The following is a 24,866-nucleotide window of genomic DNA, read 5'->3' as shown; positions in this document are numbered from 1 at the left end:
ATAACCTCAGGGATCATTGTATGGTAATATAGCATGAATCCAGGCACAGTCGGCCAAGCCGGTTAGGCTTGTAATGGCAAAATTTAGTTGTCAAAATACAGACGCAGCAGTTTCAGGACTTGAGAGGAAAAACTTCAAGGCAGTGGAAAAAACCAAGATGGGACTGGGTGGCACAATTTCAGGGGGATCCCCAGCTGGAACCCAAAGCTGCAGAAGTCTAGGTCTATGGCCAAGCCTAAGAAGCTGGCACAATTGTTTCTGCACAGGCTTGATGGGCTTCTACAGGGAGCGGTGATGTGAAACACTGGTGGTAATGGCAGGTAGTATAAGTGTCCTGATCCATATCTCTGTCCCCACCAGGAGGCAAGATGCTACAGCTGCCCCTGCTGGCTGTGTGCTGGTGAACCCTGGACAAGAAAGAGAAACCAAGAGTTTCAGGACCATGGAAAGCAGCACTGCGATTGAAAGGAGGAGGGAACGAGTTCACTCAAAGATAAAGGGATACTGTTCATTTTTATTCATCTCAAAAGCGAGTGCCAATCTGCCTCTCCACATCCGTAATTTGCAACCGAGTGCATTACAGCCAGTGCCAGCAACTGCCAGCCAGGATCCCACCGTGATGGCAAGCACATGCTCCAGTTCCAGATTCGGCCACCCACAACCCTGGCCTGGTTCTGACACATGCCACAATTGTTACGACGGCTTTATTGGGCTTTAGGAACTCTCTATCATTTTGAATGGCCTGTTTGAATATTGGCTCAACTCAGGTGACCTTCCAAAGCCAAATAAAAGGGATTGGAAACATTAGTCACAGGCTCCTCCGCCTGATTCCAGCCTCAACTACTGTGTTGTAAGTCACTTTGTGGGACCTTTTTGGGAGGGAAGGGAAAGGAGGAGAAAGAAAAAGAAAAAGGGGGTGAAAGCTTTACATGCAGGGAAAATGTCATAGGAGATGCAATCCTGATATCCCCTTCAAAGCAAGGAGGACTGAAATCACATAGTTCCTTACCATATGTAAGTCTTTGCGGACTCCTAAATACTTTCCGTTGCCACAGCCGACATCAGCCACAACAGCCCCACATGGCAAAGTCCTCAGGAATTCAATGACTCGCGGCCATGGACTGTGTCTTGTGCTACTGAAGTGCGTGGCAATCCCTTCATACACCTCATGGACATACTTTTCTTCTAGCTTCGAGGCTTCTCTCTCACTGTCCGGGAAGGAGGGCTCTGTGTCCTTACGCTGACTGTCACACACAGAAGGATAAGCTACAGGGTAGGAAAGGATAAGGATTTATTTGTCCGTAAACAGAACACAGTGCTCCAAACCAGAGCAGTCCATTTTGGATTGCAACCACGTAACAGAGAATTCTGAAAACCGCAAACCGAATTGCACATTTTGAGTTTCAGCTTTAAAATTGAATTGAATTGAATTTAAAATGGCACACCCTTCATCTACTACCTAGTTAGTGATCTTATACTATACATTTGATGAACTAAATCAGTGTTTCCCAAACTTGGGTCTCTCCAGGCCCATCATCCCATCATCCACTGGTCTTGCTAGCTAGCTGGAGACTCAAGTTTGGGAAACAATGAACTAAATGGTATATCTTGGTTTAAACTGAGATACTCTGAAGAGGATCAGACTGCAACTATGGTATGGGCAGAGTAGTTACTAGACCTAGGTTTACATCCTAGGAACTGTATCTGAAAAACACTACAGCCAGGATCCAAAAACACTAGAAGTATTCTACCCATGCATAGGAGCTTTCCAGATCCTACCCCTTGTACTTTGAGCCCCCTTTGCACCCTCCAAAATTCTGGGGATCTTTTGGAGTGCCATCTCTCAAGGTGTAAGGGGCTTCTACTTGAACGGAAGACCAGCAACCCTATAAGCATGATTACAAAGACTCACTTTGCATGCCTGCATATAACTGTCAACATTAACCATGGTTTAGAGTTACATTGCACCGAAGTTAATGGTTCATGTGAAACCATAAAAACCAAATTCTAGCTCAAAAGAGAACCATGGTTAGAACAAACTGTTGCATAGTTAGCACCAGTGCACAAATAACTTTTCAAAACTTTTAATGGTGAGATAGGAAGGGAGGGAAGACTTCTCTTTGGGGAGGGAAGCAGGGGAGGAGAGTGAGTGCATGCCCCTAGGCTGGATCTCAATTTGCAAACCATGGTTTCCATGCTATATCTGCACCACATTGCATGCAAAAATGGTACAACTGCATTGTACAAGTTTAAATAAGGGTGAAGAGAGGATGCTTCAGGGCATGGTGTGGCACCAGCAACAAAAAGCCCAAACTTATATTGGGTGAGTACATAGAACCACCCTCCTAAGGTTTGTGGCAATAAACCTTAACAGCAATCCCCAAAGTTTACACCATAAGAAGCAAATCAAAAGTCTTCTTTTCTCTCGGAAGACATTGATCAGATTGTTTGTGTGAAACTGTCGGAAATATTGAGTCGGAACTCAAAAGTCTTACTTTGATTAAGGTGCTCGTTCTGTGCTAAAGGGTGTTCTTTGGCCACAGGAATGCTTTCTGGGAGCTAAAAGGTGGGAAATATTGCTTACTCCTGCTGAACTTTCAAAGACAAATTTGTCACTAGTCAAGAAGAAGGGGTAGTGGTTTGTTTTTAAAAGGAAACAACAACAACAACAAAAAAGGTTATTTCCAGGTGAAATCAATATTGTGCAGCCGCAGCAGACCAACCAAGGAATAAAAGCCCTGTAGTGCAACAGACCCAGTCAAAAGGGCAGGAATCTAACCGCTCACCTGCTGCTGCTCCACCCAACCAATCAGAGAGGGTGGGCTTTGGAAGGGACAGCATTAAGGGTTGCAGAGGAAATGGGTCAGCCCTGGGTGCACCATGGCAAGTTGAGAGTCCTGGGAGTGGGGAGGAGAATGGGACTAGTAGGAATGAAGTGGTCGTCAGTGGTCATGCCCTAGGACACGGTTGGCAAGAATATCCAGAGAGGAGGGAAGAAGTGCGCCTACTGCAGGCTGTAGCTCTCATAGGCCTTCCACTCAGCCCTAGTTTATTCCTTTGCCCAAAGTGGGGCTCCCATATTGCCAAGACAGTTTGTTCCACAGCTGGAGGCCAGGACAGCCCAGAGACGAGTGGCTGACATTCCTGATACAGGAGGGATAGACTATATGGTGCCCTCCAGATGTTGCCGTACTACAACACCCATCAGCCCCTGGCAGCATGGTCAGTGGTGAGGAAGGCCAGAGATGCAGTCCGCAACATCTGCAGGATACCACATTGGCTACTGCTGCAATATGTGGTAAGCGTCCCAAGATGTTGCAGCCTCAGCAAGACAACGTTTAACGAGGAGCAGTTAATCCAGCCGTGCCTTTAAGAGCTGAGGGCTGAGTGGGAAGAAGCATAGCCTTAAAGGAGTGGGACCCCACAAGCTCCATTGTTTGTGTCTGAATAACTGAATAGCTTACAGCAATTGCAAGGGCTTCTCCTCACTTTTCTGAAAGTGAAAGATGTCCTTTCCCCTCTCTTCTTCAAGGTTAAATCTCCAATGTCAGCAGTGACGGCTCCAATTTTCTGTCCTTCAGATGCTTGAACAATGTCAAACTTCCTAGGTGTGATGCTTGAAAACAAAACAGAAGCTAGGATTATTATTATTATCATCTAACATGACAAACATATTAGATGAAATGGTTCATGAAAACCTGCGAGATACTGAGACAAGTGTCTAAATGTCTATGTACCAGGTGTGTGTGTGGGGGGGGAGGAACAACCAATCTCAGGCTCTGCAGGTTTCGGACCACCAGCTCTTGAAACATGGCATCAGGAGATTGGCCTGATTCCCCAGTTGGGGGTACAACAGCCCCCCCAGAGACAGCTGGTTCCTCCTGCTCTTCAGAGTTCGAGACTATGACATTGCCGGGCTATACCATCTATCTATCAGGTGCCACAGGAAGGCATTAGATATATCAAGAGATCCACTGCATCCTGGTCATCGCTTCTTTGAGCTCCTGCCATCAGGATGGAGATATAGAACAATGAAGGCGAGAACGAGCTGTATCAAGAACAGTTTCTTTCCTAGAGCAATCTTGGCCCCAAATGGAAACTCTGGACTCTGAAGTCATCTCATTTATTTGTTATATTGTTCTGTACTTTGCATTTATTGCATTTATGAGTATTTTAATTTATGTGGGGTGTCTTATTTGAGTTGATATAACAACTGAGAAATTTCGTTGTTCCCGCAAGGAGACAATGACAATAAAGATTTAATCTATTCTATTCTGTTCTGTTCTATAACGAATTGCTCTGCACCACAACACATTGCTGCAAGTCCCTCTTGGATCTGCATACCTCATTTGCTGACATTATTTACGGACCCTGATATTGATAAGGAAAACGCCCACAATGCAGACCTTTCTGAGCAAGGGCAATGCCCAGGATAGTGCCTCAAAGGAGCCTGGGTTCAAATCCCTGATCAGCCATGTTGTTCTCTTTGGGCAATACACTGCCTCTCTATTTAATCTACCTCACACGGTTGCTGAGAGAATGAAAGTGGGAGGAAAGATCCATAAATACTATTCTTGAGCACCTTGGAGGATTGGTGGGATCTTAACATAATAAACAAATCTGTCTGGTACAGGAAAAGGAATCTTGGGAACTATGTTGCCCAAGTCTCCCTCTACAGTCTGTTTGAGCTTCCTCAGGGAAATCCTGCAAAACTCCAAATCTTTCTCACGTCCAGACTTTCCCCCCCTCAACTTGACAAATGAGCTTCATTAATGCAGAATTTGCCATGGAGGGGCGGTATATCTGTCCAGGGGACTAGTTGAGAGCCCATCAGAATTGCTGACTTGAAAAGTCGTCGGCACTTGACTCCCAGCAAGACAAACGCTCAGCCTGTTATTGACTTCTACGTTGCTAAGCCGAGTTCAGCTGTGGCAGAATAAACTGCAGCAAATCATATCATTGCTTTGCGAGTTTGAACAAAGCAGACCTAAAAACCACATACCCGTGCACACCACCTCACCATTTTTCAGTTATCTTTAAACAACTAGCCTGGTTTCTAAAGCCAACTTAAATAGGCATATCTTCAAAGGGCCAACGTCATAGTCTGATATCTCCCTGCCTATCACCTTTATTCTTCTAGCTCATTAGTGGAGAACCTGTGGTTTTCCAGCTGTTGTTGGACTCCGACTCCCACCAGCCCCGGAGTCCAGGATCATTTGGAGGACCACAGACTCCCTAGCCCTGCTGCAAATAAACAAAAAACGGCAAATGGATTACAGTGGTGCCTCGCTAGACGAATGCCCTGTAAGATGAATCTTTCGCTTAACAAATAGGTTTTGCGATCGAAGGTTGCCTCGCAAGACGACGAGGTTTTCTATGGCCGCCACTTCGTCTTGCGGAAAAAAACCTCCGATCACAAAACCTAGCGAAAGGGGCATTTGTCTAGCGAAAGGGGAACCAGCTGTAGCAAGGGAAGAAGGCAAAGGAAGATCAGCTGAGAGGCGCTGACAGCTGACAGTGCCTCTCAGCTGATCTTCCTTTGCCTTCTTCCCGCGCTGCAGCTGGTTCCCCTTTGTGTTCCGCTGGTCTCTGCCAGTTGCAGCGAGCAGTGAGTGGCAACCAGCAGAGACCAGCGGAACACCAGCGAGGGAAGAAGGCAAAGGTCTTCCCCCCGCCGCCTGTCCGATCCAGGCGAGAGGCGGTGACGAGGAGAAGAGCTTCTCCCTGCCGCCGCCTTGCCATGCACAGCCCGCATGTGGCGCAGCTTCAGAGGTCTCTGAAGCTGCGCCCCATGCTGGGGAAGGCAGGCGGGAGGCGGCAGCAAGAAGAGCTTCTCCCGCTGCCGCCTCTCAACGCCCCATGCCAGGGAAGGCAGGCGAGGTGGCGGCCGGGAGAAGAGAGCTTCTCTCCGCCGCCGCCTCGCACACAGCCGGCATCGTATGGGGCTTCGGAGACCTTCTCCGAAGCCCCGTCGCATGCCGCCGCCAGTCCCCCAGAGCCCATAGGAATGCATGATTAAGTTTCAATGCATTCCTATGGGAAACTGGGACTCGCTAGACGAAAAATTCGTTACATGAATTGACCTGTGGAACGAATTAAATTTGTCTAGCGAGGCACCACTGTATCATTATTAACTGGTGACTGCTAAAGAAACAAGAAGGGAAGTCTTCTGGCAGTCTGCTCTGCCATTTTTATGCATGTCAACACCTACTGTCGGGGACTCCTTAAAGGGACCCTCACCCAGTCATCCTGACCAGCACTTCGCCTAGTGACAGCACTAGCAGTGGGTCAGGAGGAGGGAATGAGGAATGGAGCGGGATGGAGAGAGGGCTCTCAGACATGTCAGAGCCAAGGCACCGAGCCAGCTGGTCAGAGGAGGAAGGACAGCGCAGCGAGGCCAAAGGGCAGGAGAAGGAACGCAGCCCCTTCTGGTGCCCAAATTGAGGCGAGCGCCCACACGCAGGGCTAGGGGGAGGCGCTTTGGGATGCCCAGGCTTTTATGCTGGTCCAAGACGTGGAAGAAGCCATTGCCGGGTTCTGAATCGGACTAGGCAGTCATGTTTTCTGATATCTCTGCACTGTAAATAATATGCACAATAAAACTCTGAAAGACAGAGTGGACTGGAGCGTCTTTACTTGAGAGTAGCCGCAACAATCCCCTGACACCTACCCATGGGTCCAGAGGTATCTAGATTCTCCAGACATTACCAGCAAGCTACGCTGAGGCAGCATAACTGCTGCGGCATGTCCATCCGGATGTTTGAAATCCATAACAATCTGTGGAAAAGAGGGGGAAATCACCTGTTATTTCTGAGAATTAACTGTAAGTAGGCAAGATTTGTTGCAGAAATCAGCATTTTGATTGTGTGTGTACGGAGACAGCAGGCATTTGCACTCAGAATCACAGAGTCTTTGGGAACACAGAAGGTGCCTTGTACAGAGTCAGGCCATTGGTCCACCAAGTTCAATACTGCCTACAGTGACTGGCAGTGGCTCTCCGGGTATTCAGGAATGGGACATTCCAAGGTGTACCTGGAGATGTTGGAGATTGAACCTGGGAACCTTCTGCATGCAAAGCAGAAGCTCTGCCACTGAGCTACCACCCTACAATTTTACAAGGTGTTTTGTGACAGACAGACAGACAGACTGGCTGGATGCAGAGCAGTGGTGGGAGGCACCAGTTGGCGAACCCCCCAGGGAAGAAGCCTCAGGGCCAGAGGATTGGTGGTGGGACAACCATGAGTGGTCAGAGGGAGAAGAGGGAGCAGACTGGGAGGAGGAGCTGGCAGAAGCTGAAGAGGCAACAGGGTTTAGTGAGCAGGAAGAGTGTGTGACAGAGAGCACTCCAGAACCAGAGGCTGGAGAGGAGGAGAGCCAAGAGGTAGCAATATGTCGGGCTCATGAGGAGACCGGGCTGTCCCCCACTTCTGCTGCGACCAGCTCCCCTCCCCTCAGGTTTCCCAGAATCCAAAGCGGTATGGCGAGGGCGGAGCAAAGACCGGCAAGACAAAGGAGCCTCAGATTGCTTGGGAAGGAACTAGGAAGGGAGACTTAGGGAGCAGTGGGAAGGCAGGGACCTTCAGTCCCCACAACTGCCTCATAGGAGCAAGTTCTACCGAGACGAGTTGCTTTGCTCACTAGGCCTGGCCTCCTGAGCTGTCTTGCTTCTTTGACTAAAGAGTTAACTGAAGCCGTGTGAGTTATTGCTGACATGCTCCTGTCAGGTTTGGACAAATTCATACAGAACAAGGCTATCCTTGGCTATTAGTCAAGACAATGATATACTACTTCCAGGATCAAAGCCAATATGATTCTGAATACCAGTAGCTGGGGTACATCATGACAGAGCTATTGCCCTCGTGTCTTGGTTGTGGGCTTCCCAAAGACATCTAGTTGGCCATTCATTGACTTTGAGTGTGGCCTGCCAGGACCTAGACATCACCCCTGGTTTTGCAGTCCAAGGCAGGCAGCAAAAAACAAGGAAACTTACTAAGCCCTTAAAGGACTGCCATATCTGGCTGGTGGGGCTTTGCAAAACTTGGTGGGTTGCAGGTTGTACGGACAAACACATGGAGCAAAATAAAAAATGAAATTAAATATCTTTTTCTCTTTCCAGAAGGGGCACAACCTAGCATTGGCCATGGCTGGGAACCAGCACTCAAAATGCCCCTTTGCTTCATGATCCAGGAACCTGCTGGATCAATTCAGCGGCCCATCTAAGTCCAGCATTTTCTTATCACAGCAGCCAACCAGATGTTTATGGGAAACCTGTAAGTAGGAACTGTGTGTAGTAGCAACTGGTATTTAGAAGCATTGCTGCCTCCGACAGTGGGTATTATAGTGGCAATATGTGTAGAATAAATAGGGACCCAGGTGGCGCTGCGGGTTAAACCACTGAGCCTAGGGCTTGCTGATCAGAAGGTCGGCGGTTTGAATCCCTGTGACGGGGTGAGCTCCCGTTGCTTGGTCCCAGCTCCTGCCAACCTAGCAGTTCGAAAGCACTTCAAAATGCAAGTAGATAAATAGGAACCACTACAGCGGGAAGGTAAATGGCGTTTCCATGTGCTGCTCTGGTTTGCCAGAAGCGGCTTTGTCATGCTGGCCACATGACCTGGAAGCTATACGCCGGCTCCCTTGGCCAATAATGCGAGATGAGTGTGCAACCCCTTGCCAAGGTCGCTCGCCGAAGGAGCCAGACAGCATCCCCCTGCCTCTTTGTAAGTCTTTATCCCAGCAGCGCAATCCAAGTCGCCACTTCTTTTTCTCGTCCCCCCCACACCCACAGACACAAAAGGAAAGAGAGGGGGTGTATTAAGGCTCCTGGTCTTCTTTTTAATTCACTAAGGACTCGCAATCAATAGCGCTACTTCTGCCACTGCCAAATCAATCCGCCTCTCATGACAGCTTTCCTCCACAGGAGCGATTTCCAATTACTATTTTCGCTTCTACCCATTTTCTTTATTCTCGGAGGTGGCAAAGTCAATGAAGATCAAATTTCCAGCTTGCCCATTGTGCATCGCCAAGGGCTGCAGTCAATAATACGTGTTATATATACAAATTTTTATATGTGTATACATTATGTGAGGCCATGCTGGATATTTGATCTCGCACAATCCTTTCCAATGTTTCTTTCAAAGAGGGGGCTTCGGAATAGCGTGTCTTCACACCCAGCCCTTCCCTCCAAAGCATGAGCGATACGCATGAAGCTAATAATACCACTCTGCAGTGTAAACATGACGCTGGAGCAAGCGTTTGTGACGAGGGAATGCGTGGCAGAGCATGCAAAGATGCCTAAATAGACATCGGAGCAGGCGCTTGCATTCCGAATGCTGCTCCCGCTGCTAAAGGCATAGGCAAAATAATGCAAAGGGGGGAAGGTGGGGGTGGGAAAAGACTATTCAAAGAGAAGAGCGGCTGGGAGAGAAAGGGGCATTTCTTAGAGCTAGGAAAGTTCCAGGAGGCTGCTTGCACAGAGGTGAAATTGCATTTGGCGGGCCATGTAGACAAAAAAAGAGAGAGAGAGAGAGAGAGAGAAAAGGAGAGGGAAATCATTGTTAAAGAGGTTATATAGAAAGTGAGTCGTTGTTTGATATGATAGCTATAACATTGGCATGGAGAATAAGGGATGCAATGTGATTTTTAAGAAAGAAAGAAAGAAAGAAAGAAAGAAAGAAAGAAAGAGAGAGAGAGAGAGAGAGAGAGAGAGAGAGAGAGAGAGAGAGAGAGAGAGAGAGAGAGACAGAAGCCCTTCAAAGTGATACCTTTATTTGGATCGAATTCTGCAGCTATAGGAGTAGGCCAACTTCCAGATTACACTTAACTCTTCATTCGGCAGATCTGAGGGGACTCAACAGCTTGCAAACTCCTATCACGGGGGTTGAACAGCAGCTCATCTATTTTAAACTTCTATTAAAATGGAACCTGTTTATCTATCACATCTCCTATGATATAGATAGATAGATAGATAGATAGATAGATAGATAGATAGATAGATAGATGATAGATAGATGATAGATACAGTAGATGGATGGATGGATAGATAGATAGATAGATGATATATAGATAGATGATATAGATATAGATCGATGTCTCCGCTCTTACATGGGACCCAGGTGGCGCTGTGGGTTAAACCACTGAGCCTAGGGCTTGCTGATCAGAAGGTCAGCGGTTCGAATCCCTGTGACGGGGTGAGCTCCCGTTGCTCGGTCCCAGCTCCTGCCAACCTAGCAGTTCGAAAGCACTTCAAAATGCAAGTAGATAAATAGGTACCACTCCAGTGGGAAGGTAAACGGCGCTTCTGTGTGCTGCTCTGGTTCTCCAGAAGCAGCTTTGTCATGCTGGCCACATGACCTGGAAGCTATACGCCGGCTCCCTCGGCCAATAAAGCGAGATGAGCGCCCACTCTGGACAAACCAACATTTCCCAACATCAGGGTCTTTTCCAAGGATTCTTCTCTTCTCATGAGGTGGCCAAAGTATTGGAGCCTCAGCTTCACGATCTGTCCTTCCAGGGAGCACTCAGGGCTGATTTCCTTAAGAATTGATAGGTTTGATCTTCTAGCAGTCCATGGGACTCTCAAGAGTCTCCTCCAGCACCATAATTGAAAAGCATCAATTCTTCGGCGATCAGCCTTCTTTATGGTCCAGCTCTCACTTCCATACATCACTACTGGGAAAACCATAGCTTTAACTATACGGACCTTTGTCGGCAAGGTGATGTCTCTGCTTTTTAAGATGCTGTCTAGGTTTGTCATTGCTTTTCTCCCAAGAAGCAGGCGTCTTTTAATTTCGTGACTGCTGTCACCATCTGCAGTGATCAAGGAGCCCAAGAAAGTAAAATCTCTCACTGCCTCCATTTCTTCCCCTTCTATTTGCCAGGAGGTGATGGGACCAGTGGCCATGATCTTGGTTTTTTTGATGTTGAGCTTCAGACCATATTTTGCGCTCTCCTCTTTCACCCTCATTAAAAGGTTCTTTAATTCCTCCTCACTTACTGCCATCAAGGTTGTGTCATCTGCATATCTGAGGTTGTTGATATTTCTTCCGGCAATCTTAATTCCTGCTTGGGATTCATCTAGTCCAGCCTTTCGCATGATGAATTCTGCATATAAGTTAAATAAGCAGGGAGACAATATACAACCTTGTCGTACTCCTTTCCCAATTTTGAACCAACCAGTTGTTCCATATCCAGTTCTAACTGTAGCTTCTTGTCCCATATAGAGATTTCTCAGGAGACAGATGAGGTGATCAGGCACTCCCATTTCTTTAAGAACTTGCCATAGTTTGCTGTGGTCGACACAGTCAAAGGCTTTTGCATAGTCAATGAAGCAGAAGTAGACGTTTTTCTGGAACTCTCTAGCTTTCTCCATAATCCAGCGCATGTTTGCTATTTGGTCTCTGGTTCCTCTGCCCTTTCGAAATCCAGCTTGCACTTCTGGGAGTTCTTGGTCCACATACTGCCTAAGCCTGCCTTGTAGAATTTTAAGCATAACCTTGCTAGCGTGTGAAATGAGCGCAATTGTGCGGTAGTTGGAGCATTCTTTGGCACTGCCCTTCTTTGGAATTGGGATGTAGACTGATCTTCTCCAATCCTCTGGCCATTGCTGAGTTTTCCAAACTTGCTGGCATATTGGGTGTAGCACCTTAACAGCATCATCTTTTAAAATTTTAAATAGTTCAGCTGGAATATCATCACTTCCACTGGCTTTGTTATTAGCAGTGCTTTCTAAGGCCCATTTGACTTCACTCTCCAAGATGTCTGGCTCAAGGTCAGCAACCACACTACCTGGGGTGTACGAGACCTCCATATCTTTCTGGTATAATTCCTCTGTGTATTCTTGCCACCTCTTCTTGATGTCTTCTGCTTCTGTTAGGTCCTTACCACTTTTGTCCTTGATTATGGTAATCTTTGTACGAAATGTTCCTTTCATATCTCCAATTTTCTTGAACAGATCTCTGGTTTTCCCCATTCTATTGTTTTCCTCTATTTCTTTGCATTGCTCATTTAAGAAGACCCTCTTATCTCTCCTTGCTGTTTTTTGGAAATCTGCATTCAGTTTCCTGTATCTTTCCCTATCTCCCTTGCATTTTGCTTGCCTTCTCTTCTCCGCTATTCGTAAGGCCTCGTTGGACAGCCATTTTGCCTTCTTGCATTTCCTTTTCCTTGGGATGGTTTTCGTTGCTGCCTCCTGTATAATGTTACGAGCCTCCATCCATAGTTCTTCAGGCACTCTGTCCACCAAATCTAAATCCTTAAACCTGTTCCTCACTTCCACTGTGTATTCATAAGGGATTTGATTCAGATTGTATCTTACTGGCCCAGTGGTTTTTCCTACTTTCTTCAGTTTAAGCTGGAATTTTGCTATAAGAAGCTGATGATCTGAGTTACAGTCAGCTCCAGGTCTTGTTTTTGCTGACTGTATAGAGCTTCTCCATCTTTGGCTGCAGAGAATATAATCAATCTGATTTCGATGCTGCCCATTTGGTGATATCCATGTGTAGAGTCGTCTCTTGTGTTGTTGGAAGAGAGTGTTTGTGATGACCAGCTTGTTCTCTTGACAGAACTCTATTAGCCTTTGCCCTGCTTCATTTTGAACTCCAAGGCCAAACTTGCCAGTTGTTCCTTTTATCTCTTGATTCCCTACTTTAGCATTCCAATCCCCTGTAATGAGAAGAACATCCTTCTTTGGTGTCATTTCTAGAAGGTGTTGTAGGTCTTCATAGAATTGGTCAATTTCACTTTCTTCAGCACCGGTAGTTGGTGCATAAACTTGGATTACTGTGATGTTAAAAGGTCTGCCTTGGATTCGTATCGAGATCATTCTGTCATTTTTGAGATTGCATCCCATTACAGCTTTTGCCACTCTTTTGTTGACTATGAGGGCCACTCCATTTCTTCTACAGGATTCTTGCCCACAGTAGTAGATATGATAGTCACCCGAACTGAATTCACCCATTCCCTTCCATTTTAGTTCACTGATGCCCAGGATGTTGATATTTATTCTTGTCATCTCATTTTTGACCACATCCAGCTTACCTCTATTCATGGTTCTTACATTCCAGGTTCCTATGCAATATTTTTCTTTACAGCATCGGACTTTCCTTTCGCTTCCAGGCATATCCGCAACTGAGCGTCCTTTCGGCTTTGGCCCAGCCGCTTCATCAGCTCTGAATCTACTTGTACTTGTCCTCCGCTCTTCCTCAGTAGCATGTTGGACGCCTTCCGACCTGAGGGGCTCATCTTCCAGCGTCATAACTTTTTATATGCAAGGAGGGATCAGGGTTCAATTCCTCTCTCTTTTACATTTTACAATGCATATATATATATATATTAGAGCCTCATCCTTAAGGATGCTTAGCTCTACAAAACGTAGCTTCATCTGTCAACATCTACTTTGGCAGTTTGCAAAATGGGACCCTGACTCTTTCCGTAGGCTCGAGTTACTGAAGTCTGTTTAGAGCTTGGCAGAAGCTGAGCCTGAGTTGAAGCAATGCTCCCGCAACAAGGCAGGCATGCAGGCAATTTGTGCATCTCTAGAGACACCATCCGGAAGCCATGAATACAACAGTCACACCTAACCAGGCAGCTTAAGAAAATGCCATTTTGCAGGTCTGCTTCTTTACATTTTCCAAGCAAATGGGTTATTTCCTTGGGGGAAGCAGCACGTACGCAATTGCTAGTGAGCTGCAACACAAGCGTGTGTTTTATCACATAAATCAGGAAGCTACTGCTTATTTAACTGACAGTAAGACAGAACAATCTGACAGTAGAATCATAGAAATGTAGAGTTGGAAGGGACTACAAGGACCATCTAGCTTAACCCCTGGTGGGGGTCAAGCCCACAACCCTGAGATTAAGAGTCTCATGCTCTACCAACTGAGCTATCCTAGGCAAAGAAATTACTATAGCGTCCTGGGGGCGGGGGAATCCCAAGTCTCTGATGTGCAGAAAGAAAATGAGGATTACAATTGTATTTATCACGACCAACTTATTGTGTTAGCACCACACAGGAATAGCTGCAATCATTTGAGTACTTTCTAGGTAGGAATCTGAATTTGGCACTTAAAAGATCCCTGCATTCTATGAACAGAAATCCGACTATTTTAGTCATTACCCAAGACTGAAAAATGCACCCCTGCGCAAATAGTTCCACCATTCTTCATTTTCATGGAGCACCAAGAACGCTGAAGGCAGCCCGAGAGAAATCTTAGGTTGAAGGCTGTCTCAGGTAAGGGGATAGACCGAGCGTATCTTGGCTGAGGATTCCCAAAATCCTACAGCCAGGATAGTCTGGTTGATCACAGAGCAGTGATCAACCTGAACAGGCCTGGCCAGCACCCCATTTAAATGGACTCTGCCCAGAGTGGTCATGTGTCCTACTTTACAGAGGACAGTTCTTTTATCTGAAGGGTTGCCGCCTGGTCCAAGTCCAGTACAGGGATTAAAGAACCATAACAAAGGAAAGCAGAGGCCTTGGAATTTCCCATCGAGCAATAGGACCACAGGTCACCTGATGGCAGTCTTTCCCACTATGATGAGATGCACTGCATTTCTATTTCAACTCTAGAAATTATTTCTGAACTGGCATCTATACACATAAAATTGCATATGCAAATTATATGCTAATATTTGCCATATCTTTTGTCTTGTTTTTGCTGGTGCATTGTGTGTGTGTGTGTGTGTGTGTGTGTGTGTGTGTGTAAGTAGCCCCCTGAACTCTACACCCCTAGGACAAGCCCCAGGGAGGTTCCTACACAAACACCCACAGGTAGACAGATTCCTCAGCAGATAAATCAATGTGCAAAGGCTTTCCTTGAGAAAAGAAGCTTTAAGACCACTGGTTTAAAGCAGATTTTTCTTAATGCTGCATTCTCCCTTTTTATTATGTTTTCTGGTTGTATCATAATCACCACCTACACAACCCTAGCTATAATACCCTACCTTTCTACAGAGTTCTCGAAAGGTGTTTAGCCGTGGTGTTTTCTGTCTGCGACAGGAGAATAATTGCACTTCTCCACTTCACAGTAATGCGATAAACTGCAATAAACTTTCAAAGTGCTCATTTGCCTTCATGGTTGGAGGTCTGGTTAAAAACCTGAACTGCAGAAAAATCAAGTGGAATTTTAGACATTATGTACATACTTTTTTTTAACCTTTCAGGAAGTACGATCCATTCCCCAATTTTTATTACGTGATTTTCTTAATTATGAATGCACATTCAATGCAAGATACAACAGAAGGATTTTTTAAAAATGGTAATAAATTACTTGCAAAATGAAGGAGCCCTGGGATTATTTTTTTCCAGGCAGAGCAAATACATTTTAAAGGATGGGCTAAAGTGTATTCCTACAGAGTATCTGCTTACAGTTGACTTACAGTCACACATAATTTCAAGTGGGGGTGTGCACATCACGATATGAATCAAAGGATGTATCCAATTGTTCAGTGAGGTTCCGATTAATAATAATTACTATTATCTCATTTCCTCTTCTTCAAATATTTAGGGTTGTTGCTTATGCAGCCAAAACAGAACCACCCATGTAAAAATAAAAAATAAAAAGGTAAAGGACCCCAGGACGGTTAAGTCCAGTCAAAGGTGACTATGGGGTGCAGCGCTCATCTCGCTTCAGGCCGAGGGAGCCGGCTATTGTCTGCAGACAGCTTTCCAGGTCATGACTAAACCGCTTCTGGCGCAATGGGACACCCCGATGGAAACCAGAGCACATGGAAACGCTGTTTACCTTCCCGCCGCAGTGGTACCTATTTATCTACTTGCACTGGCATGCTTTCAAACTGTGAGGTTGGCAGAAGCTGGGATAGAGCAACGGGAGCTCACCCCGTTGCAGGGATTCGAACTGCTGACCTTCTGATCAGCAAGCCCAAGAGGCTCAGTGGTTTAGACCACAGCACCACCTGCTCCCTGGAACCACCCATGTACAAGAGAGGGGTATCAGCAAGCTTGGTGCAATTTTGATATACACAGGACAAATTTCAGAGACATAATGAATACGTTGGATCCTATTATGGAAACAAGAAGTAAGGCAGGGGTCGGCAAACTACGGTCTGCGGGCCGGATCTGGCCCAATTGCCCTTAGGATCTTGCCCGCGGACCGTCCGTGGATCGGCGTGGGGATTCTGTTCTTTTTTTAAAAAATTGCATCGCCTTTTTTTTTTGCGCCATGCCCCCCCCCCATCACACCTCCTCCCTCCCTCCTCCTAGCTTCCACCTGCCCTGTGCTGAGGAATATTATGGTCTATTAAATCCTGCACAAAAGCTCCAATATCTCTATGGAGTGAGAAGCATTTTTCATAAAATTATAGCTATATTCCTGAGAGAGTTGACATAGTTTCCAGGAGCCCCTCTTCAATGTTCTCAGATGCAATGCTAAGCCTCACATTTTTCACAAGCAGGATAGAAAAAGAATTTCTAATGCACTTGAAGGAACAGTAAAATACGCTACAATTTCTATCTGCTGCAACACTGGCTGAGATACAAAGGACCAGTAGCATTTAAAAACAATGATTAAAAGGCTTATTGTGATGTCACACCATATCAAACAAACTGCTTTTAAAACTCCTCTCGCTTTTAAAAATGGTATATCCTGTAAGGCCATGGCAGGTGGGGTGAAATGTTTTAAGCCAAAACAGAAGCCAAATCCCTCTCAGCCACAAGTAACTAATAGATCTTGAGATCTAAGCCATTGCCTGTTCACACCATAGTTCAGTTACAATATAAATAAAAATTAATTAAGTGCAAATACATCACATCTTCTCAAACACGGATCACGTATTGAATTTAGCCACCCAATCTTAAACAACTCCTCACCCACAATAATACCACCACCAGCCTTAACATGGACACTGGTACCAGAGCCTGCAATAAACCCAGATGCCAACTTTGCTGCCGCATACACCCGGACAACATCATTACTGGCCCCAACAACATCCAACATACCATCTCAGGACTATTTAATTGCTCATCTTCTAACATTGTGTATGCCATCAAATGCCAACAGTGCCCTTCAGCTCTCTATATTGGACAAGCAGGCCAAACCCTACGCCAAAGGATAAATGGACATAAATCTGACATCAGGAATCACAAGATAGAGAAACCAGTAGGAGAACACTTCAATCTCCCAGGACATTCTATGCAAGATCTCAAAGTAGCTGTTTTATTACAGAAAAAATTCAGAAACAGACTGGAAAGAGAAGTTGCTGAATTGCAACTCATTACCAAGCTTAAAACCATGGAGAGACCTGGTCTGAATAAGGACACTGGATTCTTATCTCATTATACATGATATAGCTTTCTTTAGCACCTCACCCCTTGCTTTTCCTGCAAGACCAATTGCAGTCATTAACAGTCGTTAACAGTCATCAACAGGTTTACCGCTCCTATCAGCCAATCACCCATTCCCACCACCCTTCTGAATAATACCCCCCTACCCACCCTCTGACTATACATAAGAGTCTGGTGACTTCTGTTTCAGTGTATCTGAAGAAGTGTGCATGCACACGAAAGCTCATACCTATGACAAACTTAGTTGGTCTCTAAGGTGCTACTGGAAGGATTTTTTTTTATTTTTGTTTCAAAAAACCCAGAAAAAGATATACAAATTACCTCAGCTCCTAAGCTTAGGGCTATGATCTCATCCTCAAAAGCAGAATGCGTATCTATGTGAGGAGGGATTCCTGCAACATAAAACAAAGCCGTGGTTCAGTACATGTGAGAATCTATTTTTCACCTTTTGCTCACCATCAGTCTTACTCTTGTACACTGGTAGGCCAAGAAGCTTCCCTCATTCTCTACAGCAGTCTCAATCCACCTAGTGTCCTTCAGAAGTTTTGGACTATAACTCCTATCCGTCCAGCCCAGTTTATGACAGGTAATAAATCAAATTTAACAACAACGTAAGCCAAAGAAAAAAGAAATATTGTTACAAGTGCTATGAATGCCTTAGGTAGGACTAGAATTTATGGCAAATGAAGATTTGGCACCAAACTCAGCACCATTGTCACTCCTCTTACTATTTCCCCATCTAAGGGATGCAAAATGTAGCATATTATTAGGGTTGCCAGACTCAATAGAGGACAGGACTTCTGTGCCTTTAATTGCCCTGCTCTCTTTTGAGTCTGGAAACCTTAAAGAGAAACCAGCAGACCCTTTGCTTGGAAATTAAACAAAGGGTCTGCTGGTTTCTCTTTAAGGTTTCCAGACTCAAAAGAGAGCAGGGCAATTAAAGGCACAGAAGTCCTGTCCTCTATTGAGTCTGGCAACCCTATATATGATGCCTTGGAGCCATGCGTTCCTCCACTATAAGCTTAGTTGTGTAGGGAGCAGGGCAAGTCACTGCATGATGCTATCATGTCATGTGTTTTGCATCACTAGATGTTTTAGGATAGAGGGGTCTTGCTCAGCGGAAAAGTACACGTTTTGCATACAAAAGGTCCCAGGTTCAATCCCTCACATATATCTATCAAAATTCATATACCACTTGATTATAAGAGAACCTCTAAGCAGTTTACAAAAATATATAACAATACATTAAAACTATTGATAAAAGGGGGGATTTGAAAGATTATTACAATCTACAGCAGCACTCACATGTAACTAAGATAAGCAGCTTTATATAACCAACATGCTCACGTTCAATTAATGCATGAAGGGGTTAATGCCAGAGAGTAAGCTGTCCTGCCAGGCTTAGCTACCGTATATCACTTCTTCTCACCTTGGGAGGAAATAGGCAATCAAGTCCATTGTTGTACCCACTCTACCTAAGAAGCTCATTGTGTGAAGAGCTTTAAACTGGTTGCTCCAGCTCAACCGCATGGCTCTCACCAGCCATTCTCGTGTCCAGGAACTTTTACCACTTTGTAACTCAGCTAAATTTTACTACCTGTGCAACTTTTCTGGCTGACGAACGGGAAAAGCACATGAATGTGACCTTTGCAGAGTTTGTAAGTAAACCAATTTTTAACTTACCAAATGTGTGGTCTTTTCCTGTGCTGGGAAATTTACGGGGAACTTGGAAGGGCATATTTTAAAGGCCAAACAGCCTATAGTTCCACGCTTTACTTTGCTGCATGGATTGTGACTTTAAATCTCTGCCAGGGTTCTCTCAACAAAGACTACTTGCTCTAAACTTGGATGTTAACATCCAGGAATTGGCCTTTGTATACTGTATTTTTATTTGCACCAACAGTAACATGTCTAGATAGGTTTGCCTAAACAAAACACACACAAAGATCAATTTCTTTCCCCATCTTTAAGAAGGGCTGGGAAAAGACTCCTACCTAAACCTTCAATCAATGTCAACCATGCCCAGCCAAATGAACCAACGGACTTGATAATATAAGACAGCTTTCAATGTTCCTAACAAGATGTAGGACTGCGGTCTTCAGTTTCAACTGGGTATCAACTGGAGACCTTGGGGTGCTTGCCCCATATACCCAAGGAACTGACACCTCCCATATGTCCAATAATATTTCTGCATTTACCAAGACATTTTTAATAAGGGGTGTTTGTGTCAGGTTAAAAGATGTTAGTGCAACACATGTACATACCCTGTCCAGGTTCATATTGATTTATAGTCAGTTGATCAGGTTTCTCCTTAATGTGCCCCATCTTCAACCATTTCGCAAGAAGTGTGTTGCAGATATCTGGGAGACCTGAGGTTGTGAGAAAATATGAAAGCAGAAGGTTTTCTCCCTCTTCCCTCAGCCACAACAAAACATTCCCACATCAGAAAACAAATAAAGCATACAATTAGGAAAGCTGCGAAGTTTCAACGCTGAACTCTTCATACAGAATACACCACAAAAAGGAAAACATGTCAGTTACATTTTTATGGTTTTGGGGTTTTTTTGCCATTATGGCGTTGTAGCTAGAGCGTTGGACAAGGACTACAGAGGTTTAAATCTGCACAACTATGAAGCTCGCCAAGTGACCTTAAGCCTGTCACAATTTGTCAGCCTAATTCTACCTCACAGGGCTGTTGTGATGTTAAGAGGAGGAGGGAGAATGACAAGTCTGTGGCTTTGAGCTCCTTGGAGGAGAAGTAGGGTAAAGGTAAAGGTAAAGGGACCCCTGACCATTAGGTCCAGTTGTGACCGACTCTGGGGTTGTGGCGCTCATCTCGCATTATTGGCCGAGGGAGCCAGCGTACAGCTTCCAGGTCATGTGGCCAGCATGACAAAGCCACTTCTGGCAAACCAGAGCAGCACACGGAAATGCCGTTTACCTTCCCGCTGTAGCGGTTCCTATTTATCTACTTGCATTTTGACGTGCTTTCGAACTGCTAGGTTGGCAGGAGCTGGGACCGAGCAACGGAAGCTCACCACGTCACAGGGATTCGAACCGCTGACCTTCTGATCAGCAAGCCCTAGGCTCAGTGGTTTAACCCACAGCGCCACCTGGGTCCCTTATGTGGCTTTGAGCTCCTTGGATGAGAAGTAGAGTATAAATGTAATAATGAAACAAATAATGAAACAAATGCAGCCATGGCTATTATTCACCTTGCACATTTCTGCTCCATAGCTGAAAACATTACACTTGATGCCATTGTAGAAGAAAGCAGCTTGGTATTTTCACAGGGACTGTTTTCATGTTTCTTAAATGCGCTAGCAGCATAAAGCAATTAGAAACAGGCTAATTGCAACTAAATGGTCTCGGCATCTTTATAAGCGTGAGTTGCGGTGGGAGGGGGGGCGGTGTTCCTTGGATCACAGCACGAGTTTGCTTATTGGCGTGCCCGTTGGAGAAGGCAACTTTGAATTTATTTGCCAAATTAATGAATTTGAAATTATCCTACTGTGCCTCTCGCTTGGGAGTGAGCTAATTCTGATGTGCAGGGAAAGGGATGAAGCGAACTGTAATGTACACTGTCTTAATGTGCAAACGATCAGGCTTCGCACGGCTACTTCTTGCTGTGAGCAAAATTTCCGTCTCCTAATAGAACGTGAGGGGAAAGTGCTTAGGAGTCGCTTACAACTCCATCCTCCCGCAATTGTCTGCCTCAAGAGGAAATGGAGTGTGCCTCTGGGGGTAAACTGCTGCATTAGCAGTGACCTCTCTGGGGCGCAAACTGGGCAGTGTGCATGGAAGTCCTGGGCTGCCCATATCACAAGACCCCGCTCTCAGCCTCACTGTTGTGGTCCAAAGGAAATCAGAGCAATACGTTTGGCACCAGCTTGGCTGCAGGAGTTGCCAGAAGGAGGCATACAAGGTGCCATCCAACCGCCTTAAGGACTCCGCTCTGGATAGTGTAGGTTTTACTCTTTAGCCTTTTCTCCTCCTGAAGATATCTCGCAAGGCAGAGGAGGTTTAGGATCAGAGTTTTCTCTTTCCTAGATGGGTTAACTTCCCAGGTTGACGAGCCCCATCAGCCCCTCAGTTCCCTCTACAGCATGTGCAGAAACCGCCTTCTTGACCATCGGACCCACCATTGGTCTCATTCTGTCTTCGCATGCAGGGGAAGTGCCTAACTCACTGAGGATTTGAGACACATCGGCTACCCTAACCTGGTTAGGCAGCCAGTCGAAACCGTTCCCAGGGTGTGGCTGCTGTCGCATGCTGACAGCTTCTAGGAGCCACAGGTGAGAGGTGAGAGTGGGGTTGAGACCAAAGGTGGACAAACTACTCCAGAAGGAGCACAATGTGTCCCCCCACCAGAGGTACTACGCCTCCCCTAACATCCCATATACTCCACACCAGGCACCCCCAAACTTCGGCCCTCCAAAAGTTTTGGACTACAATTCCCATCATCCCTGACCACTGGTCCTGTTAGCTAGGGATCATGGGAGTTGTAGGCCAAAACATCTGGAGGGCCGCAGTTTGGGCATAATAATAATAATAATAATAATTTATTATTTATACCCTGCCCATCTGGCTGAGTTTCCCCAGCCACTCTGGGCGGCTTCCAACAGAAAAATAAAACACAATAATCTATTCAACATTAAAAGCCTCCCTGAACAGGGCTGCCTTCAGATGTCTTCTAAAAGTCTGGTAGTTGTTTTCCGCTTTGACATCTGTTGGGAGGGCGTTCCACAGGGCAGGCGCCACCACCGAGAAGGCCCTATGCCTAGTTCCCTGCAAGTTGGCTTCTCGCAATGAGGGAAGCGCCAGAAGGCCCTCGGTACTGGACCTCAGTGTCCGGGCAGAATGATGGAGGTGGAGACGCTCCTTCAGGTATACTGGACCGAGGCCATTTAGGGCTTTAAAGGTCAGCACCAACACTTTGAATTGTGCTCGGAAACGTACTGGGAGCCAATGTACGTTTGCCTGCTCCCCACTCCCGCACTAGCTGTAATGTTGGATCTTCCAAAATGTTTTGGTCTTCCAAAACTCCTGCTACCTTCTTCAGGGTTTGTGCATCTCATACACATGTCAGACTTTCAAAGCCACTCGTTGTCAAGCATTTTCTGGACTCTTCCCTAAACACGTTAAAAGGAAAAGGATTCAAACACATATCTAGGCCGAAGTCCTTTAAGACCCACTTACCTGGGAGTCAACCCCATGTTTAAGATTACAACCTAGGTGAATGGAAGCCTTGCCCTGCAAACCCATTTTTCTTGTATACTTGGAAGCAAGTTTCACAGATTTCAACAGCAGTTACTCCCCAGTAAGCATATACAGAATTGTAACCACTCCTAATCAGTGAAGGAAGCTGTACTGATTATTCAACGGAGCACACATAAGAGGCATTCCATCGGGATGCTCACCTCCAGGTAACGGTCTGTCTCTATCAACATTGTTGTTATCATACCGAAACTCGTATCCAAAATGTTTTACTCTCCTGTGTTTCAGAGACTTCTGAGCTGTGAAAATGGAAAGGAAGAAAAACAGAGCCATGTTTGGAAGGGGAGGGGGAAAAAATAACCACAATATATATATCACAGATAAGATTAATATGCATGTTTATCTTTTGCTGTAAAAAGACCTCAAGCAGAATTTTCTTGGAATGGAATGATGCAAATCCTGAAAAACAGTTAATCATCTTTATTTTCACAGTTCCTGTCTCATGGCACTTGCAAGCATTTAGGCAAATAATTCATTGTCCAGCCCAAATTTCAGCACCGTTCAGTCCAAAAGCATGACAGCAGGAACAGGAAGCATTTGACACTCTGATGCTGTTTGACTATATCCCCATTATATCTGATAACTGGCCATCCTGACTAGGAAAGATGACGATTGTAGCTGAGCAGCATCGAGAGGTTCCCAACCTGTCGAATAAAAACTTAGCAAGATGGGAACCTACACCTGTCAAAATTCCATGGATTAAGAACAGGGTCCCCAAACTAAGGCCCGGGGGCCGGATCTGGCTCAATCGCCTTCTAAATCCTGCCTGCGGACGGTCCAGGAATCAGCATGTTTTTACACGAGTAGAATGTGTCCTTTTATTTAAAATGCATCTCTGGGTTATTTGTAGGACCTGTCTGGTGTTTTTACATGAGTAGAATGTGTCCTTTTATTTAAAATGCATCTCTGGGTTATTTGTGGGGCATAGGAATTCGTTCATTTTCCCCAAAAAATATAGTCCGGCCCCCCACAAGGTCTGAGGGACAGTGGACCGGCCCCCTGCTGAAAAAGTTTGCTGACCCGTGTTAAGAACAAGCATGGCTCAAAGCACCTTTACCTTGGTTGGATAGAATTAGAATCTTTCCTATTGAGATAGTATTTCCTTTAATTTTATTTATTTATTTATTATTATTATTATTATTACAGTGGTTATTATTATTATTATTATTATTATTATTATTATTATTATTACAGTGGTACCTTGGGTTAAGAACTTAATTCATTCCGGAGGTCTGTTCTTAACCTGTAACTGTTCTTAACCTGAGGCAGTGCCGTCTTAAGCATGCCTGGCGTCCTGCCGCGATGTATCCCTCCGGCGCCCCGCCCCCGCCCCATTTTCCAGTGCGGTGGGCAGGCGCCGCGCGCAGCTGCACTGCGCCACCCAGCCTGCTGTAGGGCCGGCCCTGGGCCAGAGGGTGCTGCCCGCCCCCTGTTGCGACGCCCCTGCACGCGGCGGAGACGGCCCCAGGCCCACGTGCCTCCCGAGAGCGGCCTGAAGCCGCTGAAAAGCTGAGAGGCACACCTGGGGCTGCATCAGCCGTGCCTCTCAGCGGGCGCAGCAGCGCCCCTGGTGGCCTGGCACCCCGCGCCACCGGACCTAGGGACGGCCCTGACCTGAGGTACCACTTTAGCTAATGGGGCCTCCTGCTGCCACCACCGCACGATTTCTGTCCTCATCCTGGGACAAAGTTCTTAACCCGAGGTACTATTTCTGGGTTAGCGGAGTTTGTAACCTGAAGTGTCTGTAACCCGAGGTACCACTGTATTTTATTTATACCCCGCCCATCTGGGTGGCTTACAGCATATATAAAAACATAATAAACATCAAACAGTAACAATTTCCCGATAAAGGGCTGCCTTCAGATGTCTTCTGAAAGTTGTGTAGTTCTTTATCTCCTTGACATCTGAAGGGAGGGCGTTCCACAAGGAGGGTGCCACTACCAAGAAGGCTCTCTGCCTAGTTCTCTGTAACTTTGCTTCTCGCAGCGAGGGAACCCAGAAGGAAACAAAGCTTTCTTATTTTCAACTTCTGCAGAGTGTTTCACTCCAAATGCTGAAAGATAGCTCTATGCAGCACTCAAATTGGAACTGCCATCATAGCAGAACCTCAAATATTGGCTCATCACCAGCCAACCTCAAAGGGGACCTGCTTTATCTGAGTAACTACTTCTGCCTTCAGCAAGAGGAGCCTCCTCACTTAAAAGGGCCAAGCCTACTTTCACAATCTTAGCTCCAATGGGGACAGGAGGAACCTGTGGATCCACTAAAACTTCCGAGGCTGAATCTCATG

General features: G+C 45.8%; 1 protein-coding gene across 1 annotated transcript in view; it reads right to left on the bottom strand.

The window, feature by feature from the left end:
- Positions 1–24,866, bottom strand: part of ALKBH8 (alkB homolog 8, tRNA methyltransferase) — a 42,713-nt gene that overhangs the window by 8,694 nt on the left and 9,153 nt on the right. The window contains exons 5-10 of the mRNA XM_035115569.3: positions 22,720–22,815; positions 19,564–19,668; positions 17,621–17,691; positions 6,671–6,777; positions 3,465–3,616; positions 1,010–1,266 (exon numbers count right to left, since the gene is read on the bottom strand). Coding sequence (XP_034971460.1) covers positions 1,010–1,266; positions 3,465–3,616; positions 6,671–6,777; positions 17,621–17,691; positions 19,564–19,668; positions 22,720–22,815 — 788 coding nt within the window. The remainder of the gene's footprint in view (positions 1–1,009; positions 1,267–3,464; positions 3,617–6,670; positions 6,778–17,620; positions 17,692–19,563; positions 19,669–22,719; positions 22,816–24,866) is intronic.

This window comes from Zootoca vivipara, chromosome 4 (assembly GCF_965207765.1).
Source record: "Zootoca vivipara chromosome 4, rZooViv2.hap1.1, whole genome shotgun sequence".
Taxonomy (NCBI): domain Eukaryota; kingdom Metazoa; phylum Chordata; class Lepidosauria; order Squamata; family Lacertidae; genus Zootoca; species Zootoca vivipara.
Note: the sequence above shows the minus strand (reverse complement) of the source record. Positions and strands in the feature narration are given on the sequence as shown.